At 35.1% G+C, this 27,647-nt stretch overlaps 3 protein-coding genes across 3 annotated transcripts; 2 read left to right on the forward strand and 1 right to left on the reverse strand.

The window, feature by feature from the left end:
- Positions 1–369: 369 nt before the first annotated feature.
- Positions 370–1,569, forward strand: LOC105348104 (histone deacetylase 6; the record flags this gene model as incomplete). Its single annotated transcript, XM_066080776.1, is given in 3 exon segments — positions 370–449; positions 1,216–1,283; positions 1,432–1,569. Coding segments are annotated over 3 exon segments (216 nt in total), but the record flags the coding sequence as incomplete, so codon positions are not given.
- Positions 1,525–18,647, forward strand: LOC105348103 (interferon-induced protein 44-like). The gene is made up of 7 exons (XM_066080771.1): positions 1,525–2,076; positions 12,468–13,015; positions 15,003–15,088; positions 15,799–15,996; positions 16,180–16,326; positions 16,654–16,825; positions 17,824–18,647. The coding sequence occupies exons 2-7, from the start codon at positions 12,490–12,492 to the stop codon at positions 18,132–18,134; spliced, it is 1,440 nt and encodes a 479-aa protein (XP_065936843.1). The 5' UTR covers positions 1,525–2,076; positions 12,468–12,489; the 3' UTR covers positions 18,135–18,647.
- A 2,438-nt stretch (positions 18,648–21,085) lies between these two features.
- Positions 21,086–27,375, reverse strand: LOC136274312 (RE1-silencing transcription factor B-like). Its single transcript, XM_066080779.1, has 2 exons — positions 27,200–27,375; positions 21,086–21,884 (listed from the first exon to the last, which is right to left on the reverse strand). The coding sequence occupies exon 2, from the start codon at positions 21,882–21,884 to the stop codon at positions 21,183–21,185; it is 702 nt and encodes a 233-aa protein (XP_065936851.1). The 5' UTR covers positions 27,200–27,375; the 3' UTR covers positions 21,086–21,182.
- Positions 27,376–27,647: the final 272 nt, after the last annotated feature.

Here is a 27,647-nt window from a genome sequence, read left to right on the forward strand (position 1 = left end):
GTGAGCTTTGTAATCTGTGATTACCTATGTTTTAAACTTCCCTTGGAGCTTATTTTCATGCAGGTTAAAAACATTGTTAAACTTGTATCTCATTATTATATTGTGTACCCTGTTGTTTCATCACAATTTTTTTCACAAATCACTGATTAAAAGAGTTATTTGTTTGTGTAAAACTTATTTTCATGAGTACTTTATTTTGCTGAGCTGCTTGTCTCAAAAATTATATGTTTAATTCAACTTAAACCCCAATTTTATTGATCCAAAACTAGAAAACAAACTGTTAAATTTATTTTGACCATTTTTCATGCAGTGGAATCATGGTTATCTATCTATTGTTTTACACAGGGAGGTTATAGCTTAGAAGGAACATCCCAGTGCATGAACATGTGTGTATCCGCTCTACTTGGAGACCCACTACCAAACATACACAGTGCTGTCCCCAGTAAAAGGTAAATAAAACATTCACAATGCTGTCCCTAGTAAAAGGTAAATAAAACATTCACAATGCTGTCCCCAGTAAAAGGTAAATAAAACATACACAATGCTGTCCCTAGTAAAAGGTAAATAAAACATTCACAATGCTGTCCCCAGTAAAAGGTAAATAAAACATTCACAATGCTGTCCCTAGTAAAAGGTAAATAAAACATTCACAATGCTGTCCCCAGTAAAAGGTAAATAAAACATTCACAATGCTGTCCCTAGTAAAAGGTAAATAAAACATACACAATGCTGTCCCCAGTAAAAGGTAAATAAATCATCACTTTAATATCCACGAAACAGATATATCAAGTACATGTGCACTCACTTTGGTCATCGGTTTTGCTCCAGAAGCCTTTAGGGGTACTATTTAGAGTTGTAGCACATAAAGAAAAACCCTTTAAATTACTGATAGCAGTCATCAGGGGCCTTAAGATGTCAACATCTGTAAAATTTACTCCTAATTTTAAACTATACAAAACTTTATACTTCTTAACATAAAAGATAAAATTTAGTGACAGATGGAGGTCATTCATCAGGTTCAAAGGTCATCCATGAAGTTCAAGGTATTAGGTCTTTACATTGATTGCTTATTTATGCATTTATACTATAGAGCACAGTGTTAAAAACACATCCTGTATTCGTATTACAGCATCAAATATAGATTTTTATTTTTTTATTTTTAGTAGTTTAGAAACCTTGCTCCTTCTGCAAAATTTAGAGACTTTTTAATTTCAGTGGTGTTGAAGCTATATGTAAAACAATGGAAGTTCAGGAGGCATTCTGGAAGACTCTTTTATTTAGAGGTAAGTTTAGTGTACATGTTATTTTAATGAATCTGTTAAAAATGTAACATACAGAATTCTGTCTAAAAGTACACAGAACACTTTCTTATACCAAGAGAATTTGGAAGCAGTGACTTTTTTGAACGCTGAGTTTTATTTCTGATTTTAGTGGAGTTACCGTCGGAGGAACAGTTAGAGGTGATCAAAGCAGAAAAAGCACAGAAGTTGTCTACGTAACCATACACAATGAGGAGAGAAGTCGTTACCATACAGGAGGGAATGAGGATTGACGGCTTATCTCTGTCATTATATTTGTCTACAGTTCTTCTACCTCTCTGTTTGACATGTACCGGTACATGTACGATGTGGATGGGGGTTTTTTTAACCAAAAAATCACAGAAAAAAATCAAAAAACTTATTATTTCTAAATTATTAATAAGACTAGTGTTATCATATGAAATTTTTATATAATATATCCTGAAAGCTCTAAAACCAAGTATAGTGTTTGGAAGCCTTGCTGGTTGTGTGTTGGATGATCAGCTTCAATTATCACCGGACGAACCCCTGGACAGTTAGACATATACCTGTGTAGTTTGTTACCTGATTGACACCTGATTAGATATCTACCTTTCTTGATTTGATATGAACCTGGATAACAGGTAACTTATTGATGATGGTCTATCTGTTTTGGGTGCGTCTATGTACACCATGGCCTGATATCAAAATAGTCAGTCCACTCCAAGCATACTCTGGGTTAGAATAGTTGTTTGTTATATTTCTTGATTCACGGATTAAAAAAAGAAAAAGCCTTCAGGTAAATGAATTTATATCAATGTCAAATTAGAGCTTTGTTTTTACCTGTCCATCTGTTGCTGCCTTCAATTTGTTTATTATACCACAAGATAAAGTCTAAACTAAATGCATTTGTAAAATATACATAGTATTTAGTATGCTAGATATGAAATTGACCTGTTTAGATTTAGAGTTTAGTGAGATAGCAATAAAGTAACAATTTGATCTTATTGCAAATAAGCTGCCAAAAAAAATATTATATGAGGCACAGAGGAGTTGTACTTGTGCGTACAAGTACATGCTTGAATCTAGAGGAGGGGGGGATCCAGAACTCTCTCCCTTTGAAAATTCTAAAATTATTTATAAAATTAACATAATATAATTATCGACAATAGCCTATGTACCCACTGGCATGACGAAATCTTCACTTGGACCACCCTCCCTGGAAAATTGTTTAAGGATCCACTCTGATGTAGGGCTTTTTCAAGGAGTGTCATGATTTCAAAACCATTTTCTACCTCGTTCTGGATATGCAGACAATTTTAAGTGACCTATATCATGGAGTCTCTGACTCAAAATTCCCTGGTCCGGGAATACTTGTATTGACAAATAGAAGACCTCTAGGACATTTGGACTAGTCTATTTCACTGAATATAGATACAATGTAGTTACGTAAAAGTATGCATGCATAATGTTATTTGTATTTTAAAAACTTTTGACTCTTACATGTAGCTAGTTGCTTATGTCAGAGTCATTCTAGTCTACTTTACATAAACTAAACGCACAGCTTGTAGGCAGTCCATCATCATCTTTATGAGAGCATCATTGACAATTTTCTTGCTTTTTCAAAAACCTAATTGTGTATTCTTAAAATGTTTTTCAGCTAAATCTGTGGCATCATTCAACGGGGTTTGAATTTCCTCTGAATTTGTCGTATTTTTTTTGGCATTGTGTGAGCCTCAAGACACAAATGGAGAACATTCATTTATTGATTCACATACTACTACTCTGTATAAAGATTTAATTCACTTAGGGGGAAGGGGTATACAATTTACAATAGTGTTACGGGATTTAAATACTGCACACGTGTATCGTAACAGATTTTATTGTGATGATCGAATGAGATATAGTTCAGATATATGGTATCAGAACTTATGCATTGACATCGCTGTATTAATTACTTGCTTATGGAATGACTTTTAGGTCTTAGTCCCAAGTCTGTCTTGAATATAATAATATAAATATATCAGACCGCTCTCAACAGTAGTCACTGGAGAAATTAAATCAAACACCCCAAAATTACTCTACCTTCAAAGAATTCAACCTTTAACCTTAAAACCAACCAACCAAAGTTAAGAATTACTAGACCATGAACAACAATCTCTCTACTTTATATGTATGGAAACCCATAAGTGACTTTACCAAATAAATAACTTGAATATAACTGTATAATACGGAAACATACAGCAGCAATAATAAATTAATTCAAACAACCAATAATTAAAATAACTTGCAACCTGTTCTATCACAAACTCCCCCTTGTTCGAAAAATGACTTCCACGTCATTTCACAAGTAAGAGCAAAAAAAAATTGAATAAACAAGGACAATATCAGTGTTATTTAACAAATAACACAATAAATTTTATTTACATGTATAAAGTTAAATTCAGTCGCACAGATCTATGACATTCATGCATAGACAAAGCTGAAATAAAACATGATATGTTCATTCTGGAATTTTCAATCAGTAACTCAGTTGTTTAAAACATACTTTATAAGCTGAAATAAAACATGATATGTTCATTCTGGAATTTTCAATCAGTAACTCAGTTGTTTAAAACATACTTTATAACAAAATCTGTTGTGTCTTTTGAGATGGTAGCTTTTCTCGTAGATTGGATGAAGTTTAAGATAAAATCTTTTTCAAGTTCGCATCTGGTCCTAAATTCATTATTACTCTTCCAGCCTCTCCTCGAAGTGAACGTCTCACTGCCTGTGTGATGTCTTCTTCTGAATGAGTTTTGTCTTGCATAGCACATTGCACTTCATACAGCCATAGATCAAATGTTGTTTCGGACCCCTTTTTGTCATTTCCGGTAAATATACTGAACCTTGGAGGTTGAATGATATATTTCCTTGATTTTTCAGTTTCTGTAGGTCCTTTTTCCTCTGGTTCTGTTTTAATTACTTTTTCTCCCTTTGACTCTAGATAACTTTTCATCCATGCCTCAAATTCTAGTATGTTATCAGCCTTTGGTACAACCTCCAAAGTTTCCAAAGTGTCAATCAATTTCTGATATTGTTCTGGTGTTTGCGCCATGTTGTTTGATGCAAGCAGGAAGTAAAAGAAAACGCACGAAAAACCCGTCATACGTTGTGCACAAATTATCTAATAGTCGGTTTTCTATTTCACGGATTGCGGTTCGCGGTGTATGGATATCCAACTAATTAAATCTAAGTAATTTAACTAAAGTATTATACTAATGTAAACCTTAATAAATTCTAAATAACTGCTGAAATAACCAAGTGAAAAACTTCAATGAATATTTCAAATACTCCACTGACTGATACCTGCCTTTGACAAACTCTGAGCACTACACTATAATTGATTAAACCAATATAACCAACACTATAGTTACTGGAATACTACACTTCCAAAAAATCAAAACACTGAACCACAATAATTAGGTCAATGTCATTCAGTAGGTCACTGTGAAGTTGAGTATGTTAGACAATTCTTGCTCACTTAGACTCACTCTAAATTATTTTTTTTTTTTTTTTTTTTTTAAATTTAAGAAAAATTTAATAACCAGTAGCAAAAATTTAAACTGGGGTATAACTGCTTAAAAAAATATCCTTACAATTGTTATTTGTTAAGCAATTGCTTCAGAAAAATCGATGCAGTACCAAAATATTTTCAAACTGAATTTGTAAACATGGAACTCTTCAATCAGCTGCAGCTGTTCAAAATTGTAAACAAAATTCTAAGTCAATTCAAGAGATATTTGTGAGTAAATAAATAGTGAATATACACTCACACAAAAGTTGTTAATAAACAGACCAATATAATTGTAAATGTTCAAATCTAATTGACTCCAACCAAAGTTTTCATCGCTCACCAAGACACAAGTTAATGACAGACAAAGCAAATTCGAACTGGAATGTCCCTGTGGATTACTCAGGATAGTACACGAATTTCAACGCCTGTTTTGTTGTAACTGGCAGAAATTGTCGCACAATAGTAGCCGTAAAAGTAATTTAAACATATAAAATATTCATCACATATATAGACTCACACATGGATCCCCTGGATTTGTTTCTGTTTCACGTGTTGTTGTTATTGTTTTCCTTTACGGGCCGCTTCCGGTAGAATACTTCCGGTGAGGCTCCTTGTGGGGTTTTCACTATTGTGAGGCTCCATTAGGGGATGCGTCATTCAAGCTGAGTCCCAACGTGGGCGCCATTTCTGTTACGGGATTTAAATACTGCACACGTGTATCGTAACAGATTTTATTGTGATGATCGAATGAGATATAGTTCAGATATATGGTATCAGAACTTATGCATTGACATCGCTGTATTAATTACTTGCTTATGGAATGACTTTTAGGTCTTAGTCCCAAGTCTGTCTTGAATATAATAATATAAATATATCAGACCGCTCTCAACAGTAGTCACTGGAGAAATTAAATCAAACACCCCAAAATTACTCTACCTTCAAAGAATTCAACCTTTAACCTTAAAACCAACCAACCAAAGTTAAGAATTACTAGACCATGAACAACAATCTCTCTACTTTATATGTATGGAAACCCATAAGTGACTTAACCAAATAAATAACTTGAATATAACTGTATAATACGGAAACATACAGCAGCAATAATAAATTAATTCAAACAACCAATAATTAAAATAACTTGCAACCTGTTCTATCACAATAGATTAGATGTCTACAATCGCTCTGTAATTTACATGTATCTTAATGTCAGTTCTTGAAGGAGCAAATTATAATTCAGTAAAATGATGTGAGACATTGTTAATCTGTGGCCTAATTCAGTCGGGTTTGAGATCCTCTTTTTCTTGACTTTACATTTCTTGTGCTTTATTGGGCAGCTGTGTTTATCGTTTGTGAGTGTAAAAAAAAATCATTCAGTTGTTGTTCATCCTGAATTAATGAAACAGTAATTTCCATGTTTTTAAAGGACGGTGAGGATTACACTAGTCTGTTGTCTAGTCCTAGTATTGTAATTATTCCCCTCACAACCAATCGCCGGGAAGATTTTTGACGTTAAGCTGCATAATTCTTTAGAACATTAGGATTAATTGTTTGCATAATTCTGTAGAACATGTGGATTAATTGTTTGCATAATTCTGTAGAACATGTGGATTAATTGTTTGTTGTATTACTCGGAGCCCAATCAAATCTTCCACTCTGTTTTGTTCTTTAGTCGTTGTCACTGGGTTCTCTATCTATTATGAATGTGTATTACCTTTCTACACTGCTGCCGATAGCTTTGTTTTAACATACCGTTATATTTTTAGTAATTGAAGTGCTATATTATATATATTTTTACTATATACATGTATTTACATCTAAGGAAAAATGAAGTGTGGATTTATAGATAGTTGCAATGTTGTATTGATATATTCATTATTACAGACGTTGTACTGTTGATTGGTTACTATATTATTATCTAGTTATGTGTGTTGATTAATACTGATTTGTTGCTACGTTTTATAAGTGTAACAGATAAAGGCTATTAACACTAAGTTCCCTGTCCTGATCCAAGTCTGCTGATTGTACAACCAAGTATGCCTGCTTGATGCAATATATTTACTAATACGCCATGTTTTTCTGTGGGACTTGGGGTTTTTTTTTTTCTTATACGTTTGTCTCTGAAATTATCTTTCTTGAAAACTTTTTCAACTTAGCTTGTAATCGGTAGGAACTTAATAATTTGTTATAGTTGTAAACAGAAACTCATTTCTATTAATGTCATCAATATATTTAATAAATTGCGAGGGATATTGCACACGTGGTATATAGGGTAGGCAGGGAGTACGCTCTGTGTGGAAGAGCTAGCATAAGGAAAAATAAAATATAAACGAAAACCTTTATTGCATTTATACACATGTGTAATACTTGCTCTTAGTACTCATGAATGTTCATGGTGATTTTAATTATACAAAAACCCCCTTTGACAGGGTATTTAATAGTACTCATGAATCGTCAAGAGGATTAATATTCAAAATTAGACGAAAGCCTCGTATTTTTTTTTACTCGTGAATATTCATGAGGATTTAAATTCGAAGCGTCAATGCAATTCAAACGTAATAAAAAGCTAGGAGTTTTGCGCCGACTTGCACATTTTTTCCCTAGCTTCCTTTTTGTGTCTTCTTTAGATTTGCAATATAACACAGTGATTAATACTGAATCAATTTTAAGGGCTATTTATTACACAGGTGACTGTACATTATAAAATTTGATATTCATGACCAGTAGTATCATTTGCTTAATGCGGCACCTTTAATTGTACTGACACTGTTCAAACACACCAACTGTTATGATTTTTCCTGTAACGATAATTATACCCTTCATGTATTTTTTTTAATTTTGAGAAGAATAGATAGCGTCAAGTGTCTCTGTGACCAAACGTATATATATCCTTATGTATGAAAATATTTCTAGAAATTTGAATTGCCAGCGGCTGCCTGATATATCTATGAAAAAATAAAATTGGCTGATGGGGAGTGGATCACGTTTTTGGAGTCAAACTTTATTCTTTACTGGATATTTCCCCTTATCAATTACTAGTATTGAAAGTATGTAAATAACAGGGGAATGCTTTGTTACATTATGTTATAGGTTGTACCACGTGATTCAGGTGAGCGACCCCCCCCCCCCCCCCCCGGGCACCGACACTGGGTCCGGTAAAATGTAATAACCAATGCAATATTTATTATAAAATTTTAATGATTGGCGCTAAGTCAATATACGTGTGCACATGTATTTTGTTTGAGTCTTTCTATTTCGCGGAATATTTGTGACGTTTTCATTGCTTGTAAAGGTTTCGTGACAATAAAGTAGTCAATTTATGTTTTGATTCTTCAATTCATTCTATACAGTAGTAGATACGATAATGTATGTATATATAAGTACAATTTGTAGTGAACTAGTTGTTGTTTTTTTGGAACCATGGTCGATGGATATTGTCTCTTGATGACCTTTCTAACTTAAAGTAAAGACACAGCAGGCTCTAACGTGAAGCGACACGGGAATTTTCAGAGAATTTAATATATGTAAAAATACCTAATAATCCGTCATAATCCCGCTAATCCCACCCATTGCGGATTGATAATCCGCATTAATTTTTATTTTATACTTATCATTATCAGACTGGATTAATGAATTAACGGATCGTAACACGTTCTTTTCTAATTACCTCCCGCTGAGAAAGACAAATGAAGCTCGCCCTTCCGATCACCTCCCGCAGCGAAAAGCCTAACTTATGAATTATAACAACTTAAATTATTAGAAATCATCAACATTTTTTTAATTCATAAGTTTTACAGTGAATGTACTCAATTTATAGTTTTATTTACCTCTGTTAGAAAAAAATATTAATTGAAAAACTCTCACTCCATTACACTGTTTTAACTGCCAAAAATTGTGTCTTTTACAAAATAGCAATTTTCAATTGTCAATGAGTCCAAAATACAACACTTCGATCAAAGTTATGTTATGTTCGATTTGATATTAGTATGATACGCTAAATTTCAGTTTTGACTCTTCTTTGAGGCAATTCTTGCACAAAGGCAAAATGTTATTAGTGAGTCAAGAAGGGTCGCTTCATCTTATATGGTTTTAATGGTGATAACACGTTAGACCTTGAAAAACAAAACATTGAATAGATAACAAATTACTTTCAATGACCTCGGCTTATAGATTTTGAATAAATTTTAAATATTTAAGATATTGCCAAGCTTGCAGTTACTCGCGGTGACTCCTCATGTATATATAATTATGAGCTGTGCGCTTGGCGCTTTTTGGCCGTTACATGTATGAAGTTGGCTATTTGTCTTTCTCTGCCATTTAGATAAGTAAACAGTGTTAGTGTATTTCTGTTGGTGAAGAAATATTTTCAAATATTCCAGATGTCTAGAACGTTAGGTTTTGTCTGTGATAATGTTAAAGTTAAAGTATTATAATTGTTTAACTCTTCCGTCTCCCCCCCCCCCCCCCCCCTCTCTCTCTCTCTCTCTCGTCAGAATAGAAAATTGAATCGTAAATCAGATATTGTGTTTATTAGTTTTAATTAAAAATAAAAACTAGGGTGTTAAAAATTTAGATATAAATTAAGTGATGTCGTCTGCGTCAGTACCTACCCCCACCCGCCCCAAACCTCGTTGTTTGCATCATACTGTATCCCTGTCCTCCTAAGTCGATGTAGTTCCTTGATGGATGCTGTGTAGACAAAATACACAGTGATGTCAGTTCCGACTGTGCACAACGCCTACGCAACACTTACAGGAAAAGTCTCCGCACCGAAAAAGAGTGACGAATGGTATACAGATGAACTCCCTTACTTATCGGTCCTGATCAAACTTTAGAAAGCTGTCACAAGACTTAGTGATTTATGCAGCGAAAGAATATTTTCCCTGAATATAGCCTTGCTTGTTAAAAAAGTTAACCAAGAAGAACATGCGTTTCTTCCAACCAACAAATAAAATATGAGAGGTGGGTTAACCGAGGCGGTTTTAAATACACGTCCCTTCGACAGAGGTTTCGAGTCGGATCATGTTAGCAGCTTTGTTCGAGCATTACCACCAGATTTATCCCAAAACTGTATAGCCCCCAAATTAGTGAACCACGTGTCAAGCTCGCATAGCAAAGGCGTCGCTAATGACTCATTAAGAAAAAAGATCTTTTTGCACACCAATGGGTACGGGATATCGCTGGAAGCTTTGGGCCCTTTTTTTAAATCTCTGGGTCGTGCAATCAGGGGTTAAGCCGATTTTCTTAATTTGCACCATTTACCTCCCCTGTTTTGAAGACAACGGAAATTAATCCGGGTTTACGACGGTCTTGGGCAACTTTAGAACTAATCGCGGAGCTAGCATTCTCGCCGCTCTTTAGGGGGTAAATTTTTATTTTACTTGAATCAAAATCTTCCGAAATAAAGTCGAACGGTCATACAGAACGGGATTTAACCTGTAAAAAGATTTACCCAGCGTCCTTTATGAAGATAAGGAAATTTTGAATGCAGGAAGATCGGATCGACAGAATTAACTGTAACACAAAATTTAGTGAAAGTTTAATATATCTCCACGGGGGCATATAGATCTGATCAGAGGGAGTAGAGTAATACTCATTACAAAGGGTGTCCACAGATCAAAGACTGACCGGTAGTAGCTGAATGGACCGGTATACTGTGTACGCTCCCTCGCCGTGTGTCAGCGCGTACACTGACACGTCAGCGAAAAACCAGTATAGCCCTTCTACACAAATTTATTTGCGTATTTTTTTCGACAATGACTTCTACATAATGCAAAATAAAGGAATAAAGTGGTTCAAAATGAATTAAGCTGTTGTATATTTTACATCATATGATGATTTTTTTTTTTTTACAGTTTTGAAATACTAGTACTTTAGGAGAGGGTATGAGCTATCGTAAAGATACCACAAATTTTACACATAAGAATCTCATAAGATTTATTGTGAAAATGAATAAAATCTTACTTTTCACTTTCGAAGAAAAATTATTAAGAGATTCTTATGTGAAAAGGGCTACTGCGCTCTCTCTCTCTCTCTCTCTCTCTCTCTCTCTCTCTCTCTCTCTCTCTCTGTCTCTCTCTCTCTCTCTCTGTCTCTCTCTCTCTGTGTTTCTCTCTCTCTCTCTCTTTAAACACAAAAATAAGATTTAGTCCTTATTTTTGATCTTAGGAAATTAAAGCTCATTGTGTTTTTGAAGTATAAACTTTGATAAATAATAGTTAACCAGAATTCTGTTTCTCTAAAGCTGGCCACAAAGTCATATTGGACAGAACCGAACACTTTCTCAAAATCGAGAAAAAGTTAAATACAAAATATGTGTTTGGACTTGTCTCTTTAAATTAAGGTTGTAATAACCAAAATAAAATCGTGCCACATTATTTTACTTCTTTGTTCCAGAAATTCATTTTCAAGGCCTTACCAATTTGCAATGTACTAGTATACCTAAAATTCACTTGCATATTGCATACATAGGTCTTGTAAATATTTACATTTTTAAGTGTCTTTGTCTTATTTTCAATAAATTCATCATTGGCACATATTCTGAAATCGGCGAGTACAGCGGCATCACGAAGTGCATTTGTTTTGCACCTCGAGTTAAGGTGATTCTCTTTACCTTGAAATAGTTTTTAAATCAGCAGAAAATTTAATTAATTGTGATAGATAGAATGGTGCATACATATACGATAAATTAAAATAGGCGATAGATATGAAGTTTTGGGAAAAAATTATGATTTTTAAAAATATAAGTCAATATGACAAAAGCCCCAGACGGATTTGAACTCATGACCTGCGGTTCACAAGCCAGACGCTAAGATGATGCTCAAGCAAATCGATAATTTGAATGATACGTACAATTTTTTTATAGGGTTGACCATTACAGCCGGTACGTGATCAAATCTATCTTAAAGTCCTTTGGGCACTAATGAATTTGATCACGTGTAATGATCATCTTATAAACGTTAAAAAATAAAACAAAACCAACCACCACCCCCCCCACCCCCCCCCCCCCCCAAAAAAAAAAAACCCACTTAGATAATAACCACAAGAGAAATGCAAAAACACAATGCAAATAAAATAAAATAGATTATGTCAAGATGATAGCCAGCAAAAGTCCGATGAGCTCATGTGAGTTGCTTAAAGGGAATTAGAATTTATATCCTTTTTTTTTCGTATATTGTAAGCTTTTTACTTTTGCCAATGTACGCCAATATTTATACATGTACTTAAATTAATACTAGTGTATAACTTTCTCCGTTTTCATTTGATTGTGTTCATACACCGCTTGGCTGAGGTAGTAGCCACCAACAGCGGCCATTAAGCCCGCAGAGGCTACCAGCCTATAAGGAAAATCATCAAAGTACTGAGAGTACTCGAAAAAATTATTTTAACTTTATCATCAACATATCTATATAAATATTAAGATATTCATCTGCAAAATTTAAAAAAGTGGCAAAAAGTTATGAAAATACAAATCTCCTACACAATATATATATTCAAGATTTTAAAGAAACATAGTAAACAAATTCATTAGTCGGTTATTTGTCATGTTAAGGTTTTGCATTGTACAAAAATTCCAATCGACTTTTAACTGTCATGTCGACATTTTACATATAACTTTCAAACAATATTATTTATAGTCTTTCTCTCAATTCTGAAACTATGACGGAACGCTTGGAACAGAAATACAGAGATCAGCTGGTCACGTGGATCGGTAAGACCTGTCACTTCCGGTTGTTGTACAAAATCAGCAGGGACGGGTGTTCCGCCCCCACTTTTCATCAACAGTGTGACGGTCAGGGGGCCACGGTGACAGTCCTGTACAACACAAACAACACGATATACGGGGGCTATCTGTCACAGAGCTGGAACTCGAATGGTGATTACATAAACGACTCGAACGCCTTCCTCTTCCGGTTGCAGTATAATGGGTCATCCAATCCACTGAAGTTTCCAATCAGTCAGCCAACGTATGCTGGATATGGTGACAGTAGTTATGGTCCATCATTTGGAGGTGGCTCTGACATGAATACTTTCACTGGAAGCGTCAGCTCTTCAGGAAACTATTTTCCTCTGAATGGAAATGTCAGTTCTATATGGAGTTATTACAGCTTAAACGGTCAAAACAGCAACTCAATCACTAACAACAATCTCCAAGTGACTGATCTGGAAGTTTATCAAGTCAAAGGTAGAACACTCTTATTCTATATGACAGTCATTGACATTAAACATCAAAATAACATCCCAAAGAAGACTACCTATGTATGTCGACTGTTGCGGCTTTGTGTTTGTCCATAGGCGACATAACTTCTGTTGTACTATCCTAGAGGATACTGTCAGTTGTATCCCGGATATTATTTATTCTACTGTCTATCCGCTTCTTTTAAAAACTGTTTCCTTGATAAACACAATTCTTTTACCGAAGTTAGGAAAGAGAAAAGAGGCTTCAGGCCGGAAATTAATAACTAATACTAGATTAGTTCAGTTTTTGGTCAATAGTCTTTTCTTTTAAAGCTATAGGAGCTGTATTTTTTAGACTTTTATTTTGCTGCAAAAACCTGCTAGTATATCAAGTCTGCATATAACTTAAACTTTAATGATAAAAAAGACTTGAAAGAACATTAGTTTTTGTCAGAAGAAAGATTTCTCTTCTAAGGAATATATAGCAGATCAATTTTTGTACAGGACGACAATAATTCAGTTTTGCTTCAATTAAGGCATCTCAACGACTTTTTTCCCACAAAAATATGGCAAACAGAAAGTTAAAAACCATGATATTTTTGTTATTTTAGTAGACAAAAACATTTTTGTAAAAAAAAAAATTCAACAAAAAAATTGAAGCTCATATTGCTTTAAGGCACCTAGCTCACCTTCTAAGTAAAAACAGTACATGCAGTTTTTGTGTATACAGATGTTATAGTTCTTGAATATGTACGTGGTGTCCAAGAAATCAAAGACCATCACTTTTGATATGTGGAAACGATATCAAAACTAGCTTAGATACTGATGTTCTACTTAAAAATAAATAACTGTAGTCCTAAGTAAAAATAAATATCGCTTCAGGTTTCAAATGTGTAATATTAAATCAAAGTTGCATTAAAAAGTAAACGTAAACTTGTACCTTGTTCCTAAGTTAAATAAATGGCCACAATAGGGTATCATAATTTTTTTTATCAATAAAACAATAGATAAAATCTGAAAAAAAGATGGGTTAACGATATCGATTCAAGCTGTGCTGAATATTTCAGAATTTCATTGCAGCTTTTAGTGACACAATTATATATAACGCAAATAGTTTGGCAATTAACGCTTCTCTTACTCAATGATTTTACAGTTCTCAAGCAGTATTAGTTTCTCAATATGTATTCTATTAATCACAGTCCTTTTTAACATGGAATTAAAAATACTTATAAATGTACTACAAAAATAAATTAGTTTACTGTTTGTTTCAATGTTTTGCAGTATAGATACATTTCTTTTGTGTAATTTAACAAAAAGTATAGTTTGTTTATTCAATGATATAGAAATCTAACTTGTAACTTTTTCTCAAACATGTTTTAAGAAAATGTTTTTATATTTCATCTTTATAATAAGGGACATGATTTAATAAACGGTTCATTTCATACATTTTTAATTTTATTTAAAGTAATTAAATTTTTTATAATAATCATTTCAAAAGTGGGATTTTTTCAATCTAGCATCCTTCGTGAGTGGTGAAAATTTTATTTTTTACTTCCAATCCATTCCATTTTAATTCAAGTAAAATTAAATGTTAGACCAAATATGCAAGCAAAGTAGTGGAGTTCTCAGAAAACCATCCATGGACTAAGGCGACCCGTAAGATATTATCAATTTTAATGCGTCAACAGCATTGTGAACTTTTGTAATCTTGCCAATTAATTGTCATTCCCCGAATGTCTTTATTATTTCGAAAAATATACTCATAAGCAATACCATTAAGAATAACAAAGGGTTTAATATTATTGTATACAGTTTGGGTCCAGTTTTTTTTTTTTTTTTTAGTTTTTTCTTTATCGAAATCCCAAACTTAAATATATATCCAATGATTGGATAAACAGATTATTGAATAAACAGAGTATTGCATAAAACAAACCACCGATACATTACATTTTGCTCATTCTGATTGAAACATTTTTTCTTTTATTTATAAATAGATGGATCTGATCCAAACAAAACGAAAATGGCTGAATCTTCACTTCTAGACAAACCATGGAGAAAGTTTTCCGAGTTTAATGCAGAGGTATATCTAATTTGATAGATAACTCTCTCCATGATAAATAATCATATTAAATACAAAATATTATTACTAGTGAGAAATAAAGAATATATTTAAAAATTAGGAATACTAGATTTTAATATTTAAATTGTATTTATTTGATGACGTGTAGATTATGTTTACTTTTATCACATTTTTAGAATTTAGATTAATGTTTTCTGTTCTAAGAGCAAGTTCACTTATAGTATGCTCATTTTTGTTGCTTACTTATATTTATATAAGCCAATCACAAAACTCAAAAACATTAATTTCAGACTGTTCAATATAAACAGAAAGTGCGCTCATCACCTCTTTTATAGGAACTTTGTCATGACCGTTCAGATTTTATCTTCTAATCAATGACCATAAGAAAACCTATATTCTAGAATGTAAAAAGAAAAATGTATTCAAATGCATATATTGATTTTAATACTAATCTTTTGATGCCCTACAATACTGATTTAAGCTACCGGTATCGTACTGATGAAAAAATATATTATTTAGAATTAAATTTTTCAATGGTCTTAAAGTTTAACGGAATGTTTTTACTTAGTGCTTAATGATTAGCACATCAGCATTTTTTGTTGGTATGAATTTAAACTTGTTTTACTGTATCCTCTAATTATATAGCTCTCAGCTATACAGCTTTCTCAATATATTGTATTCAAACAATGATTTTAAATTATTTCATAAAGACGGCAAACAAACTTAAAGAAGAACTGGTGGACTATGGACCGGACAGTGAGACAGGTGTAACAGCAGCAAACGTCCTCCTGATTGGTCAGATTGGCGCGGGAAAATCCAGCTTCTTTAACTCTGTCAACTCAATATTCCGCGGAAAAATCACCAGCAAGGCGCGAAGTGGGAACTTTGAGCATAGTCTCACCACTGTTGTAAGTTTACTTCTTATTCCTTTGAATGTTTTAATGAATTAAAATCAATTAAATGAAAAAACAATGATCAGTGATTTAAAAATAAAAAAAATCTTATTTCCAATAAGACCTAAAAAAGAGAAGACATATTTTACTTAAGTTACAGCAATATGTAAAGCAAAAGATTGTAAATTTCTAATTTAGTACCGCAAGTACAGCATCAAGGACCATAACTCTGGTCAGAATCTGAAGATTCGCCTGTGTGACACCCGCGGTCTGGAGGAGGAGTTTACCATCGACTCCCAGGAGATATCTTACATACTGGACGGCAATGTACCGGACAGATACCAGGTATGTCAGATAACAGATACATGTACCAGGTATGTTAGAACAGATACCAGGTACATCACAGAACAAATACCAGGTATGTCAAAAAACAATGGAGAGAGGAGTGTGTTTCGGTAATACATAGTCCCTAGGCCATAAACTGAAAACAAATTAAACAAAAGCAGATTTATTGACTTATTTAAAGAAAATTATCTTTTAAAAACGTTTGTATATTTAACAAATGCAAACAAGTAATGACAGAACTTAATTTAATCTTCTAGTCAGTTTGAAAGTTGTACTTGCTTTTTAAAAAGATATTATATTAAAAATACACTTCCTCTTTATTTTCAGTTCAACCCCTCATCGCCGTTTACTACAGAGACGTTTGGGTTCATCAGGAACCCCAACCTAGAGGACAGGATTCATTGTGTGGCTTTTGTGGTGGACGGAAGTACTATTGATGTTATCCCAGAGAAAATCCTCAAACAAATGAAAGCCATGCAGAGTCGGATGAACCAGAGAAGTAAATAAAAACGACGTTCGCTAAATTGTACTTTGCTTACATTTGTAATAAAAACAACTTTTTAAAATAAGTTTATTAAGACCGATCAACCCAATTTTTTTAGAATAGATTTTGAGGAGAATAAATAAAATGTTGTGAAAAGAATCAGTTGTGTAATTTTAGTCAAATAATCAAGTTCGTTAAAAATGCATAGCCTATATACGAGTTATAGAGGTAATTTTCATAGTATATATTATCACTCTTCTTTAGAGATGGTGTTAATGGGAGTGTTACCATTACTTTTTTGTAGTTATTTTTTTAAAAAGCCATTAATTTAGTGTATTCGACCTACTTTCCCTAATCTTTTTAAAAAAGTATTGAAAAATTATAAAATAAAAATTATAAAGTAAAAATATGACTTTAGATGGCCTTACTAACATTTTGTTTTCTTATCTAATAATTGTTACCTTCATTCTTGTCATGAGGGTTTTAGAGTTGTTGAAAGATATCATTTTAAGCTAAAGGTGAAAAGTACTCGAGTTAAATCCAAATCATGTCCATAGCCAGCAAAAAACCGCATTATTAATTTTAAAAAATTCTATGTTAACCCTTTCTTTTTACATTTTTTTAAACAATTTAAATCAGCTCAATTAAAATGAACACAACACAATGAATCATTAATTGCTTCACCAGTATAGGTTTGTAATGTATACATTTCGTAATTTTTATCCATTTTCTTTATGTATAAATACAAAAGATCCCCTTTACTTTAGATGGTTTTTTTAGTTGAGATTTTATTAACTTAATCTGGAAAATAACTTCTTCATTGACTGTAGAAGCTTTGATAATAAGATGTGATTATTACTATGTATGAATGGAATGTAGCTAAACGGGTTGTTGAACTGTTTAACTTGAAATAAAACTATGCATAAGCTTAGTTGATTAAGTCACAGTCATATTTTGTTAAGTAAAGTTTGACCTTCCCATGTCGTATCATCTTAACTTGTTTGTTTACACAGATGTCCCTCAAGTGGTGTACCTGACAAAGCTGGACAAAGTCTGTCCAATGGTGGAGGAGGATGCAGGTCACATGTTCCACAGTTCAGCGGTCCGTGAAGCCGTGGATAAAATAGCTGACGTCATGGGACTACCACGTGGTTTCGTTCTACCAATTAAAAACTACGAGAGTGAAACAACATTAAATCAGAATATAGATATCTTGATTTTGAAGGCTTTGAAGCAGACGGCAGATTTTGCTGACGATTACATGGAAGAGCAAGTAGAAAAACTGGCGGCAGAATATGGACGAGAGAGAAAAGAGAAAGAGTAAACTGTCGTTTAGAACCAATATCAGACCAGAGATTATTATATTTACCTATCGAAAGACTGAGGAGTTCATAAAAATATGAGGAGAGACCTCATTCAGAAGAGAAAGTGTAAATCTTGACTGTACGTGATATAAACAGCAAAGTCAACTAAATGTACTTAGAAAAGAGAAAAAAGCAACGTGGCTTAAGACTGAAATGATTGTTTAAAGAAATAAGAATATTAATTTTATTGTCTGTATTGGGAACCATATTCATAATTTACAATCTGTCTTTGATTACAAATTAAAATAAGAATATGCATACAACCATTGTGAAACGGGATTTGTTACTTTTTATGTAATATCTGACTCTCATCTTGCTTTTTTAATCGTTTGTCATCGGAAACCTGAACAAATTTTTACTGGGACAAAAGGGACTGAACATTCAAATATTTTAAAAACTTGATAAAATGTTTTTTATTGACAAGGCTTTCGTGCTTATTATTAGCTATAATAAAATTATCATTTCTTTCTTTGTATCTGGTTTTTTTTTATCAAAGAGCAAACTTATCTAAGGATTCAAAGTTTTGAATTTACTTTACAGTTTGTACATAAGTACATAATTATTAAAGTGTCGATTTTCTTACAAGTGTATTCTTTCATTTTGTTTAAAAAATTGATACATGTATATATTAATAAAAACAACAAAAAGAAACCAGAAGCTTTGAGCAATTAAATGCAGCTCGCAACAAAAAGGGAAATGTTAGTTATTGGTAAATTTTTTTCATAAAAAAAATGATTGTAAGTAAAATGAATATCTTAAAGAAGCCCACTTACATGTATCATGGCATAAAGTTCAACCAAATAAGGACCAAGTGCAAAGTATTCCAAATTTATTCGAGCACAAATAGTAGATCATAAGTACTTTTTTCCCTTTTGTTTACAGAAAATGTTCAGCAATGTAAAATCAATCGTTTACATATTCTTTATCTACTGTGTCGGAATTGCCAAAACAAGAAATAACATTAGTAATGGTATTGATATATAAACATTATTGAGCCATTTCGTTAATCTATGATTCTTGCTTTAAAAAATACAATACGTATGTGCTGAGACTTTTGGATTAAATTTTGTTTTCATAAACAATTGCTAGTATATTGAGGTCAGGGTTTTTCTCATATTTTCTTGATTAAAGTCATTTAAAAAGTGATCGGTTATGGAGAGACTGTGTAGCGTTAAAGATAAATGTCTGAAGTAGAGAACCATTTTACGACACCAAAACATATATCATGAGCAACTGTTCTTTTATAAATTTGCAAATTTAAAAAGTTTATTTTATTTAAAAAAATTAATACAATAAGGTGTTTATTGTTATACAAAACGTAACTAAACGCCAATTCTTAGATCAATTCTTATACGTATTTATTTATCTGTATTAACATCTGTTCTAAATATAAATGTATTTCTTAGAAGCATTTATTACTAACATTTTTCGGGTTTCGTCATATAAATCACCACTCTATATTAAGAGGATAATAATAACAGGATAAAAATATAATGGGTTTTTAGTTTAGTACTGTTACAAAAGAAATGTTATGTAATGCCTCAAATCAATTTTTAAAAGTACTTTTTCGTTATTAATTTTCAGCAATCTTTTACAAACAAATAATCACATTTTCCAGCGTCTTTGTACGTGATAACACTACGAATCGATTTTGTAATATTATGAGCCCTTCGGACATTTTTGGTTTTGATCACCCCCGACCGTATTTAGTCACCTCATAATACTAAAAGAAAGATTCCTTATTCTTTAATACAATTTCAAATATGAAATAAATGGAAGACTTAGTTATATTTCAGTATATCTGAGTAGATTTGACTTACAAGGGTTTATTCTTTTACGTTATCCGTTCTGTGATTCAATTTACCATGCGTTCTGTGGTTTCATTGATATTCAAGGGTATCAATTTTCGTGGATAAAGTGAAAAACACAGTTTCAAGGATATGTAAAATTGTGGCCGATGACCCAATCAATACAAAATGTAAAAAGAAATTGCACTTCAATGAACAGTTAACTTCATGGATCAACTTGATAACGAAATCCACGAAAATTGGTGTTCAACGAATATTGATGAAACCACAGTATATCTTTCATTTATCTTAACGTCGACTTTCAGCATCTGTTTAGACTTTAATGTATTGTAACGTGTCGAGGGGTCCGTACCTAGTCAATTCTAGGGTCTGGGGGTTGAATATAAAAAAAATATCGAACAATAATAATTTTCCTCTCTAAAATGATAAGTGATTACAATTGGCCTACAAATATTTACAAAATGGCCTTCCCTTACTTAGGGTAAAATCACAAATGAATCTGGTCGGCCGGGATTGTGACTTTATTAATACCACGAGATAAACACTATTATATGCCTTATTCAGGCGGTAGTGAATACCCGCGGCACGCCCTAGCTGGGTAACCTACTGAAGAGGTAAACCCTTAGTAGAGGCAGTCACTGTGTTAATGCCTTATGCAGGACGGACAGTGTACAACCTCTAACCAAAGGCGTACCCCTTCCCTAATACTACTAGAGTATCAGCGACGACTAAGCCAGGCTAACCTCCGAGAGGACAGCCTCTATATTAACCAACTAGTGGTCAAACACGGTTGGTCCTATTAACTATGAAAATGTTGGAAGCCTCTCTCTCAAGGCAACCCACCTACCAAAACCGTACCTTAGTCTCGCAATTTCTCTCTCTCTTCTCTATGAAGACTGCTAGGGAAAAGAACGCTGCAGCTGCGATGCGCTCGTTTATATACCCTCTGTGGGTCACGTGACAATCTCCGCTGGTTGCTAGGCGACAATACAAACACAGCTATCATGTGCCGTACGCATGATTCAACATTACATAAGTTAAAATCGTTACACTACCCACGCCTTCGAAGACATGCGACCCGCATGTAAAGAAAATGTGAAAACTACCAAGTTATATTTATTTAGCATATGTACTTAATCTACAAAGTTTCTTTACTTTGCAGAACAAAACAATTTTCCTTAAAAATGAATTTCAAATGATTCACATATCAAACACAACTTTTTCTTTAGAAACAATCTTAGTGTCAACATTTCCATCTCTGAATTTCTTGACAGTTTTCGTTGTCAGGATTCTTTTCAAAGGATCCGTTTGAGTTCCGCAGTCCCTCCTGCTTCCAAACGAGTTTCCAAAGTTTTCACCACTTAATGGAGTCTGCACGGCTTGATCCTCCTTTCTCAACTTTTTAGGTTGTGCAGGAGACAAGTGAACATCCGAAGATTTCCGCTTACTAATTATCGGAAGCGAAGGCGTTGTCGGCTTCCTAAACATCCTTCCCTCAAGCAAACTTTCATCTACCTCTTTCTCTTGAGATTCAGCTTCTTTATCACTCGTGGTGTCTCCATCATCGTCTTTATCGCTATCCTCATCTGAAATTTCTCCAATAAGATCTCCCGGATCTTGAGCAAGCCAATCGTCTTCCCGCTGTTCTCTCACTTCTTCACACTTATCCTCCTTGCTTCCCAACTTAACGACTTCTTCCTTGGCTAGGCCAGGGTGACATCTCTTCATGTGTCGCTTCAGGTTAGCTTCTTTATTATTACAGAAGTCGCACACAGGACATTGGAAGGTCCGCATAGCACACTTGAAGACGTGTCCTTTGTAGTCTTCTTCACTTCTTGCTGAATAGGAACACATTGGACAACGCCGAAACTCATAATTTGGAGTGGTCTTAGTCTTTGCCATCTACAACAAATGAAAAGAGTATAAGTCACTGTACTCTTACAGACATTATCATACTTAACACTATTTATCAGGTTTATCAACATAATAATCATGAAGCCATTTAGGTGGCCTTCTATCTCTAACAGGTCTATTATTACGGACAGGGCTATCATATGCAACATCATCTTTGCCCTCTTTATCGAGTGGCTCTTGATCTTCCTCTAGTGGTGGAAGTTCCTCATTTGAAAGTACCTGCGGATACTTCTTTCGCATACGGTCAACATGTATAACTTGTTCACCCCCTTTAGGACCACAGTTGATCAAATACGTTATGTCAGACATCTTTTTGATAACCCTATATGGACCTTGCCAATAGCTTGTAAATTTTGAAGAGGTCCCGGGCTTTCGTCTCGGAAAGAAAACATATACCTCTTCACCGCTAACAAATGTTTTCCATTTCAGTTTTCTATCATGGTAGTGCTTTTGTCTAACCATGGCTTGTCCAATATTTTCTCGGACAACATTGTGAGCAATCTCTAGGCGTTCTTGGAGTTCCCATACCCATTTGTTTGACGGAGACTGTTTAATGTTACGAGGTGGTTCATACATAACATCTAGTGGCGTCTTTGTCTCTCGGCCTAACATTAGCATATTTGGAGTCATCCCAGTAGTTTCCTGTATGGATGATCGATAGGCCATCATAACATATGGCAAATGGACATCCCAATCGGAGTGGTGCTCATTTACAAAGGCACTGAGCATAGTTGTTTAAGTCCGATTAAAACGCTCTACCATACCATCTGACTGTGGGTGGTAGGGAGTCGTATGTGTCTTTTGAATGTCAAGTAGCTTACATGTCTCCTGGAAGAGTTCACTTTCGTATTGTCGACCTTGATCCGAGTGTATTGTGTCTGGGACACCAAGTCGAGTAATCACCTCTTCTACAATTTTTGTAGCTACTGTTTTCGACTCCATGTTAGGCATTGCAAAGCACTCCGTCCACTTAGTAAAATAATCAGCTACAACTAGTATATATCTGTTGCCATTATCAGTCTCGGGCAGTTCTCCAAGAATGTCAGTGGCTATTCTTTCCATGGGAGATCCTGAACCAACTATTTGCATCGGGGCTTTATTTGTCATAGTAGGCGCCTTCCTCTTGGTGCAAACCTCACAACCTCTAATGTATTGTCTGACATCTCTTTGCAAACCCGGCCAGTAGTAAGACTGTCGTATTTTTGCCAAGGTTTTATGCACACCGAGATGACCAGCTGCTCGATCATCATGGCAGAATTTAAGAGTTGTTCTCCTTTCTTCATTTGGGATTACAGCTTGTAATTTTTGACTCTTTGAAATCAAATCATCCCACTTTCTGTATAGAACACCTTCATGTAAAATCAATCTATCCCATTGAGACCATAACGATTTTACAGTCATGGACTCCCCTGAAATGGCATTGTATTCAGGACGCTTTTTATTTGCCAACCACTTCTTTACCATACCTAGATTTCTATCGGAATCCTGCATTTCACTCAAAGTAACATCTCCAGTGAAACCAAAGGCATTGTCTGAATCCTGCTTTAAAGCAAGGCAACCCAGTCTATGATCACTCTTACACTGCTTGCATGGCATTCTGCTCAAACTGTCCGCGTTATTGTGAAACTTTCCTGGCCTATGTTCTATATAGAAGTCATAACTTGACAGCATTTCTATCCAACGAGCCAGCTGCCCCTGGGGATCTTTAAAGTTCATCAACCATTTTAATGAACTATGGTCGGTCCTTATTTTAAACTTTCGGCCATACAAGTATTGTCGAAAATGTTTGACGAATAGCACAACAGCTAAGAGTTCTTTGCGAGTAACGCAGTACTTCCTTTCAGACTTCGATAGACTTTTACTCGCAAATGCTACAGGTCTCTCTACTCCATTCTGTATTTGCGAGAGCACCCCGCCTACGGCTTCATTGCTAGCGTCAGTATCAAGTATGAATTCTTGATCGAAATCGGGGTGAGCTAAAACTGGGGCTGTCGCTAGTTCTTTCCTGAGCCTATCGAAGGCATTTTGACAGTCATCGTTCCATCTAAAGGTTATATTCTTCTTCGTCAAGTCATGTAACGGTTTTGCAATCATTGCAAAATTTGGCACAAACCTTCGATAGTAACTGCAGAAGCCTACAAATGACCTTAACTCAGTGAGGTTAGATGGAATAGGCCGGGGCATTACAAAGCCCGAATGGCATGACCTTAAATTGATACAAGCCTCTTCTTGTAGCAAAAGCTGTCTTGCTACGATCATCCAGAGACATTTCCACTTGCCAGTATCCAGAGTTTAAATCAAGAGTGGAAAACCACTTGACTCCATTCAACTGATCTAGTGAGTCGTCAATCCTTGGCAAGGGGTAAGCGTCTTTGATTGTCACGCCATTAAGCTTGCGATAATCGACGCAAAATCTGGTTGTACCGTCTTTCTTTTTAACAAGGACGACAGGTGACGACCATGGACTTGTTGACTCTTCAATAACATTTCTCTTCATCATGTCATCCACATGTTTATCAACCTCTGTTTGCATGTGAAATGGAAGTCGTCTTGGGCGTTGTTTGATGGGCTGTGCACTTCCAGTATCAATCTTATGCTCAGTCACATTTGTTTTCCCTAATTCTGCATCTGATACAGCAAATAACTTTGAATACCGCATTAAAAACTTATATATCAAATTGGCATCTTTGGCACCCATTCCTTTTATTGTTCGTTCGTAAAGATCATGGAGGTGATCAGGCATTGCCTGTTGATTGTCGTCAAAGCATTCATCATTCTTTACATCCTCTACATTTTCTACTGGCACCAGGTTTGCCACTAATGTCCCCTTATACACATTAAGAACTTGATCAGACAAGTTCAGCATTCTAACTGGTGCAAATTTTTCTCCAGTTACAAGAGCTCGCGCTACTAAGGCTCTGTCTGACTCCATAAACCGACATGAAGGTTCTATTAGACCTAATTCTGGGACTTTATCAAATATTGGAGGTAAAACATTGCACTTGGCGACAACCTCACAACTCGGTGGTATACAAACATCATCTGCTAATGTGACCCTGCAACAGCCAATTTTACCTTCCATGTGTAAAGCATGCCGTTTGCCTCCTACTTTCAGTGACAGGGATTCCATATCTATAAAGCAATGGTGGTCTTTCAGAAAATCAAGACCTAGTATACCATCAACCCCTATTTCTGCAACGGCAAACGCTTGTGCAAAACTGTCATTCCCTAACTGCATGTTGATTGTTAGTAGACCGTCAGTCTTTAGTGGTGTACCATTTGCAGTTACTATTGGTCTACTCAGCCTCACAAGCTGTGAGTTCCGAAAACCAACGGAGTTTAAGATATCCGGAGATAATATGCTCAGTGTAGCTCCTGAATCTACCAGCAATTTAACAGCTTTGCCATTCACTAATGCATGTAAAAACATGCCAGCCTCTCCAACTTTGTAGGTGACACCAGACCTTCCTGCAGAACTTTTTGTATTTGGTTTGTTGGATTTAGGCAGACCATTCTTCGATGGACCTTGGTCTGAACTCTTTGTCTTATCTAATAACTCTAAGTACTTGAAACACTTGGCTTTGACATGTCCTTCCCGTTTACAATAATGACAAACTACAGTAGATTTTTGTCCGCCTCTTTTATGCGTATCTACTGTGGGATGGTCTCTGTCTTTCTTTAGAATTTTTATTTCATTTTGAAGGTCAAGTACCGCCTTTGCCAACACCGAAATTGGGTCTAACTTTTCTTCATCACTCTGTGTAGACCTTGCATAGGTTGGACTGTCGTGCATTCGATGGTCTGCCGCCTGAAAAGCATCCAACTCAACAGCATGTCTCACGGCATCATTGAGATCAATGGGCCTTGCTTGTCGAACCCTTAGACGCATGTCTCTATCTCTCAGGGCGTCTATAAACTGCTCTTTGGAAAGCGTCTCTTTTACCTCAACTGGTGCTGTTGGGTAGGCAAGATTGGTAAGCCTCCTTATATCCTGACCTAATTCAGGCAATGAATCTGAGGCTTTCTGTCGTCTCTCACGCAGCTCTATAGAGTTCTGTCTGATTTGTCGGGGAGAACCTCTCTTCAAGCGCCTTACACAACAGTCTGTAGTTGCACTTTTCACCCTCTGGTAGGTTTCCTAATACACCCTGGGCTTGACCCCTCAATGATACCGCCAAATGCATCCCCTTGTCTGAAACAGACCATTTGTTAAGGGCGGCACAAATTTCAAAATGTGATTTGAAATCAACCCAGGATGAACTACCATCAAACTTGTCTGCCTTAACTCCTGAACGGACGGGCTCATTGTCATCCTTTTTCTGACGCCTGCGTGTTACATTGTCCTTGTAAGGCCTTGAGTCATCTGGGTCATCAATGGCTGCAGAGTCGATATACGGTGTACTTGATACACGTTGCTTGCGGCTTGTCAGCTCATTGAGGTTTTCCACACAACTAGGCTCGTCATCTCCAAGAAAACTGGTGGTCTTCTTTAATTGCTTAGGTTTCGCACCAGAACTCTTATATGACTTTTCACCCAGTAATGTGGTGTGCCTGCTGTCAGGTATGCCTGAATCTCTGGCGTGCGATTTCTCTGCTGTCTTAGGCAACCCGTCATGCAACTGCCGCAATTCTTTTTCTAATGCGCTCATCATAATTTCAAAAAATTAAACACAATACAATCAAAAGAATTTATTCCGACTAAAATTCACATAAAGTAATCAGCTAATAATTCAACAGTTACCCAGATCCCACCGCGCTGCCACCATTTATTTTTGTAACGTGTCGAGGGGTCCGTACCTAGTCAATTCTAGGGTCTGGGGGTTGAATATAAAAAAAATATCGAACAATAATAATTTTCCTCTCTAAAATGATAAGTGATTACAATTGGCCTACAAATATTTACAAAATGGCCTTCCCTTACTTAGGGTAAAATCACAAATGAATCTGGTCGGCCGGGATTGTGACTTTATTAATACCACGAGATAAACACTATTATATGCCTTATTCAGGCGGTAGTGAATACCCGCGGCACGCCCTAGCTGGGTAACCTACTGAAGAGGTAAACCCTTAGTAGAGGCAGTCACTGTGTTAATGCCTTATGCAGGACGGACAGTGTAAAACCTCTAACTAAAGGCGTACCCCTTCCCTAATACTACTAGAGTATCAGCGACGACTAAGCCAGGCTAACCTCCGAGAGGACAGCCTCTATATTAACCAACTAGTGGTCAAACACGGTTGGTCCTATTAACTATGAAAATGTGGTAAGCCTCTCTCTCAAGGCAACCCACCTACCAAAACCGTACCTTAGTCTCGCAATTTCTCTCTCTCTTCTCTATGAAGACTGCTAGGGAAAAGAACGCTGCAGCTGCGATGCGCTCGTTTATATACCCTCTGTGGGTCACGTGACAATCTCCGCTGGTTGCTAGGCGACAATACAAACACAGCTATCATGTGCCGTACGCATGATTCAACATTACATAAGTTAAAATCGTTACAGTATGATTTAGCTGCAGTACTGTTTTGTTAATTTACATTTACATCCACCCGAAATTATTAGTATCCTATGAAACGTAAATTCTGATAATGTGGTCTATTGCCATTAAATAATTTGATTTCATTTTATTTTGGTTGCAAGTTTTGAACTTTGTTTTTTTTTAGTCATAGCTATTACCGTTTTATAATCAGGAGTCTGCAATATTTCATTTTTATTGACAAGGTATAACTGAAAAGTAATTACTTTGTCTGCCATTT

Source organism: Magallana gigas, chromosome 4 (genome assembly GCF_963853765.1).
Source record: "Magallana gigas chromosome 4, xbMagGiga1.1, whole genome shotgun sequence".
NCBI lineage: Eukaryota > Metazoa > Mollusca > Bivalvia > Ostreida > Ostreidae > Magallana > Magallana gigas.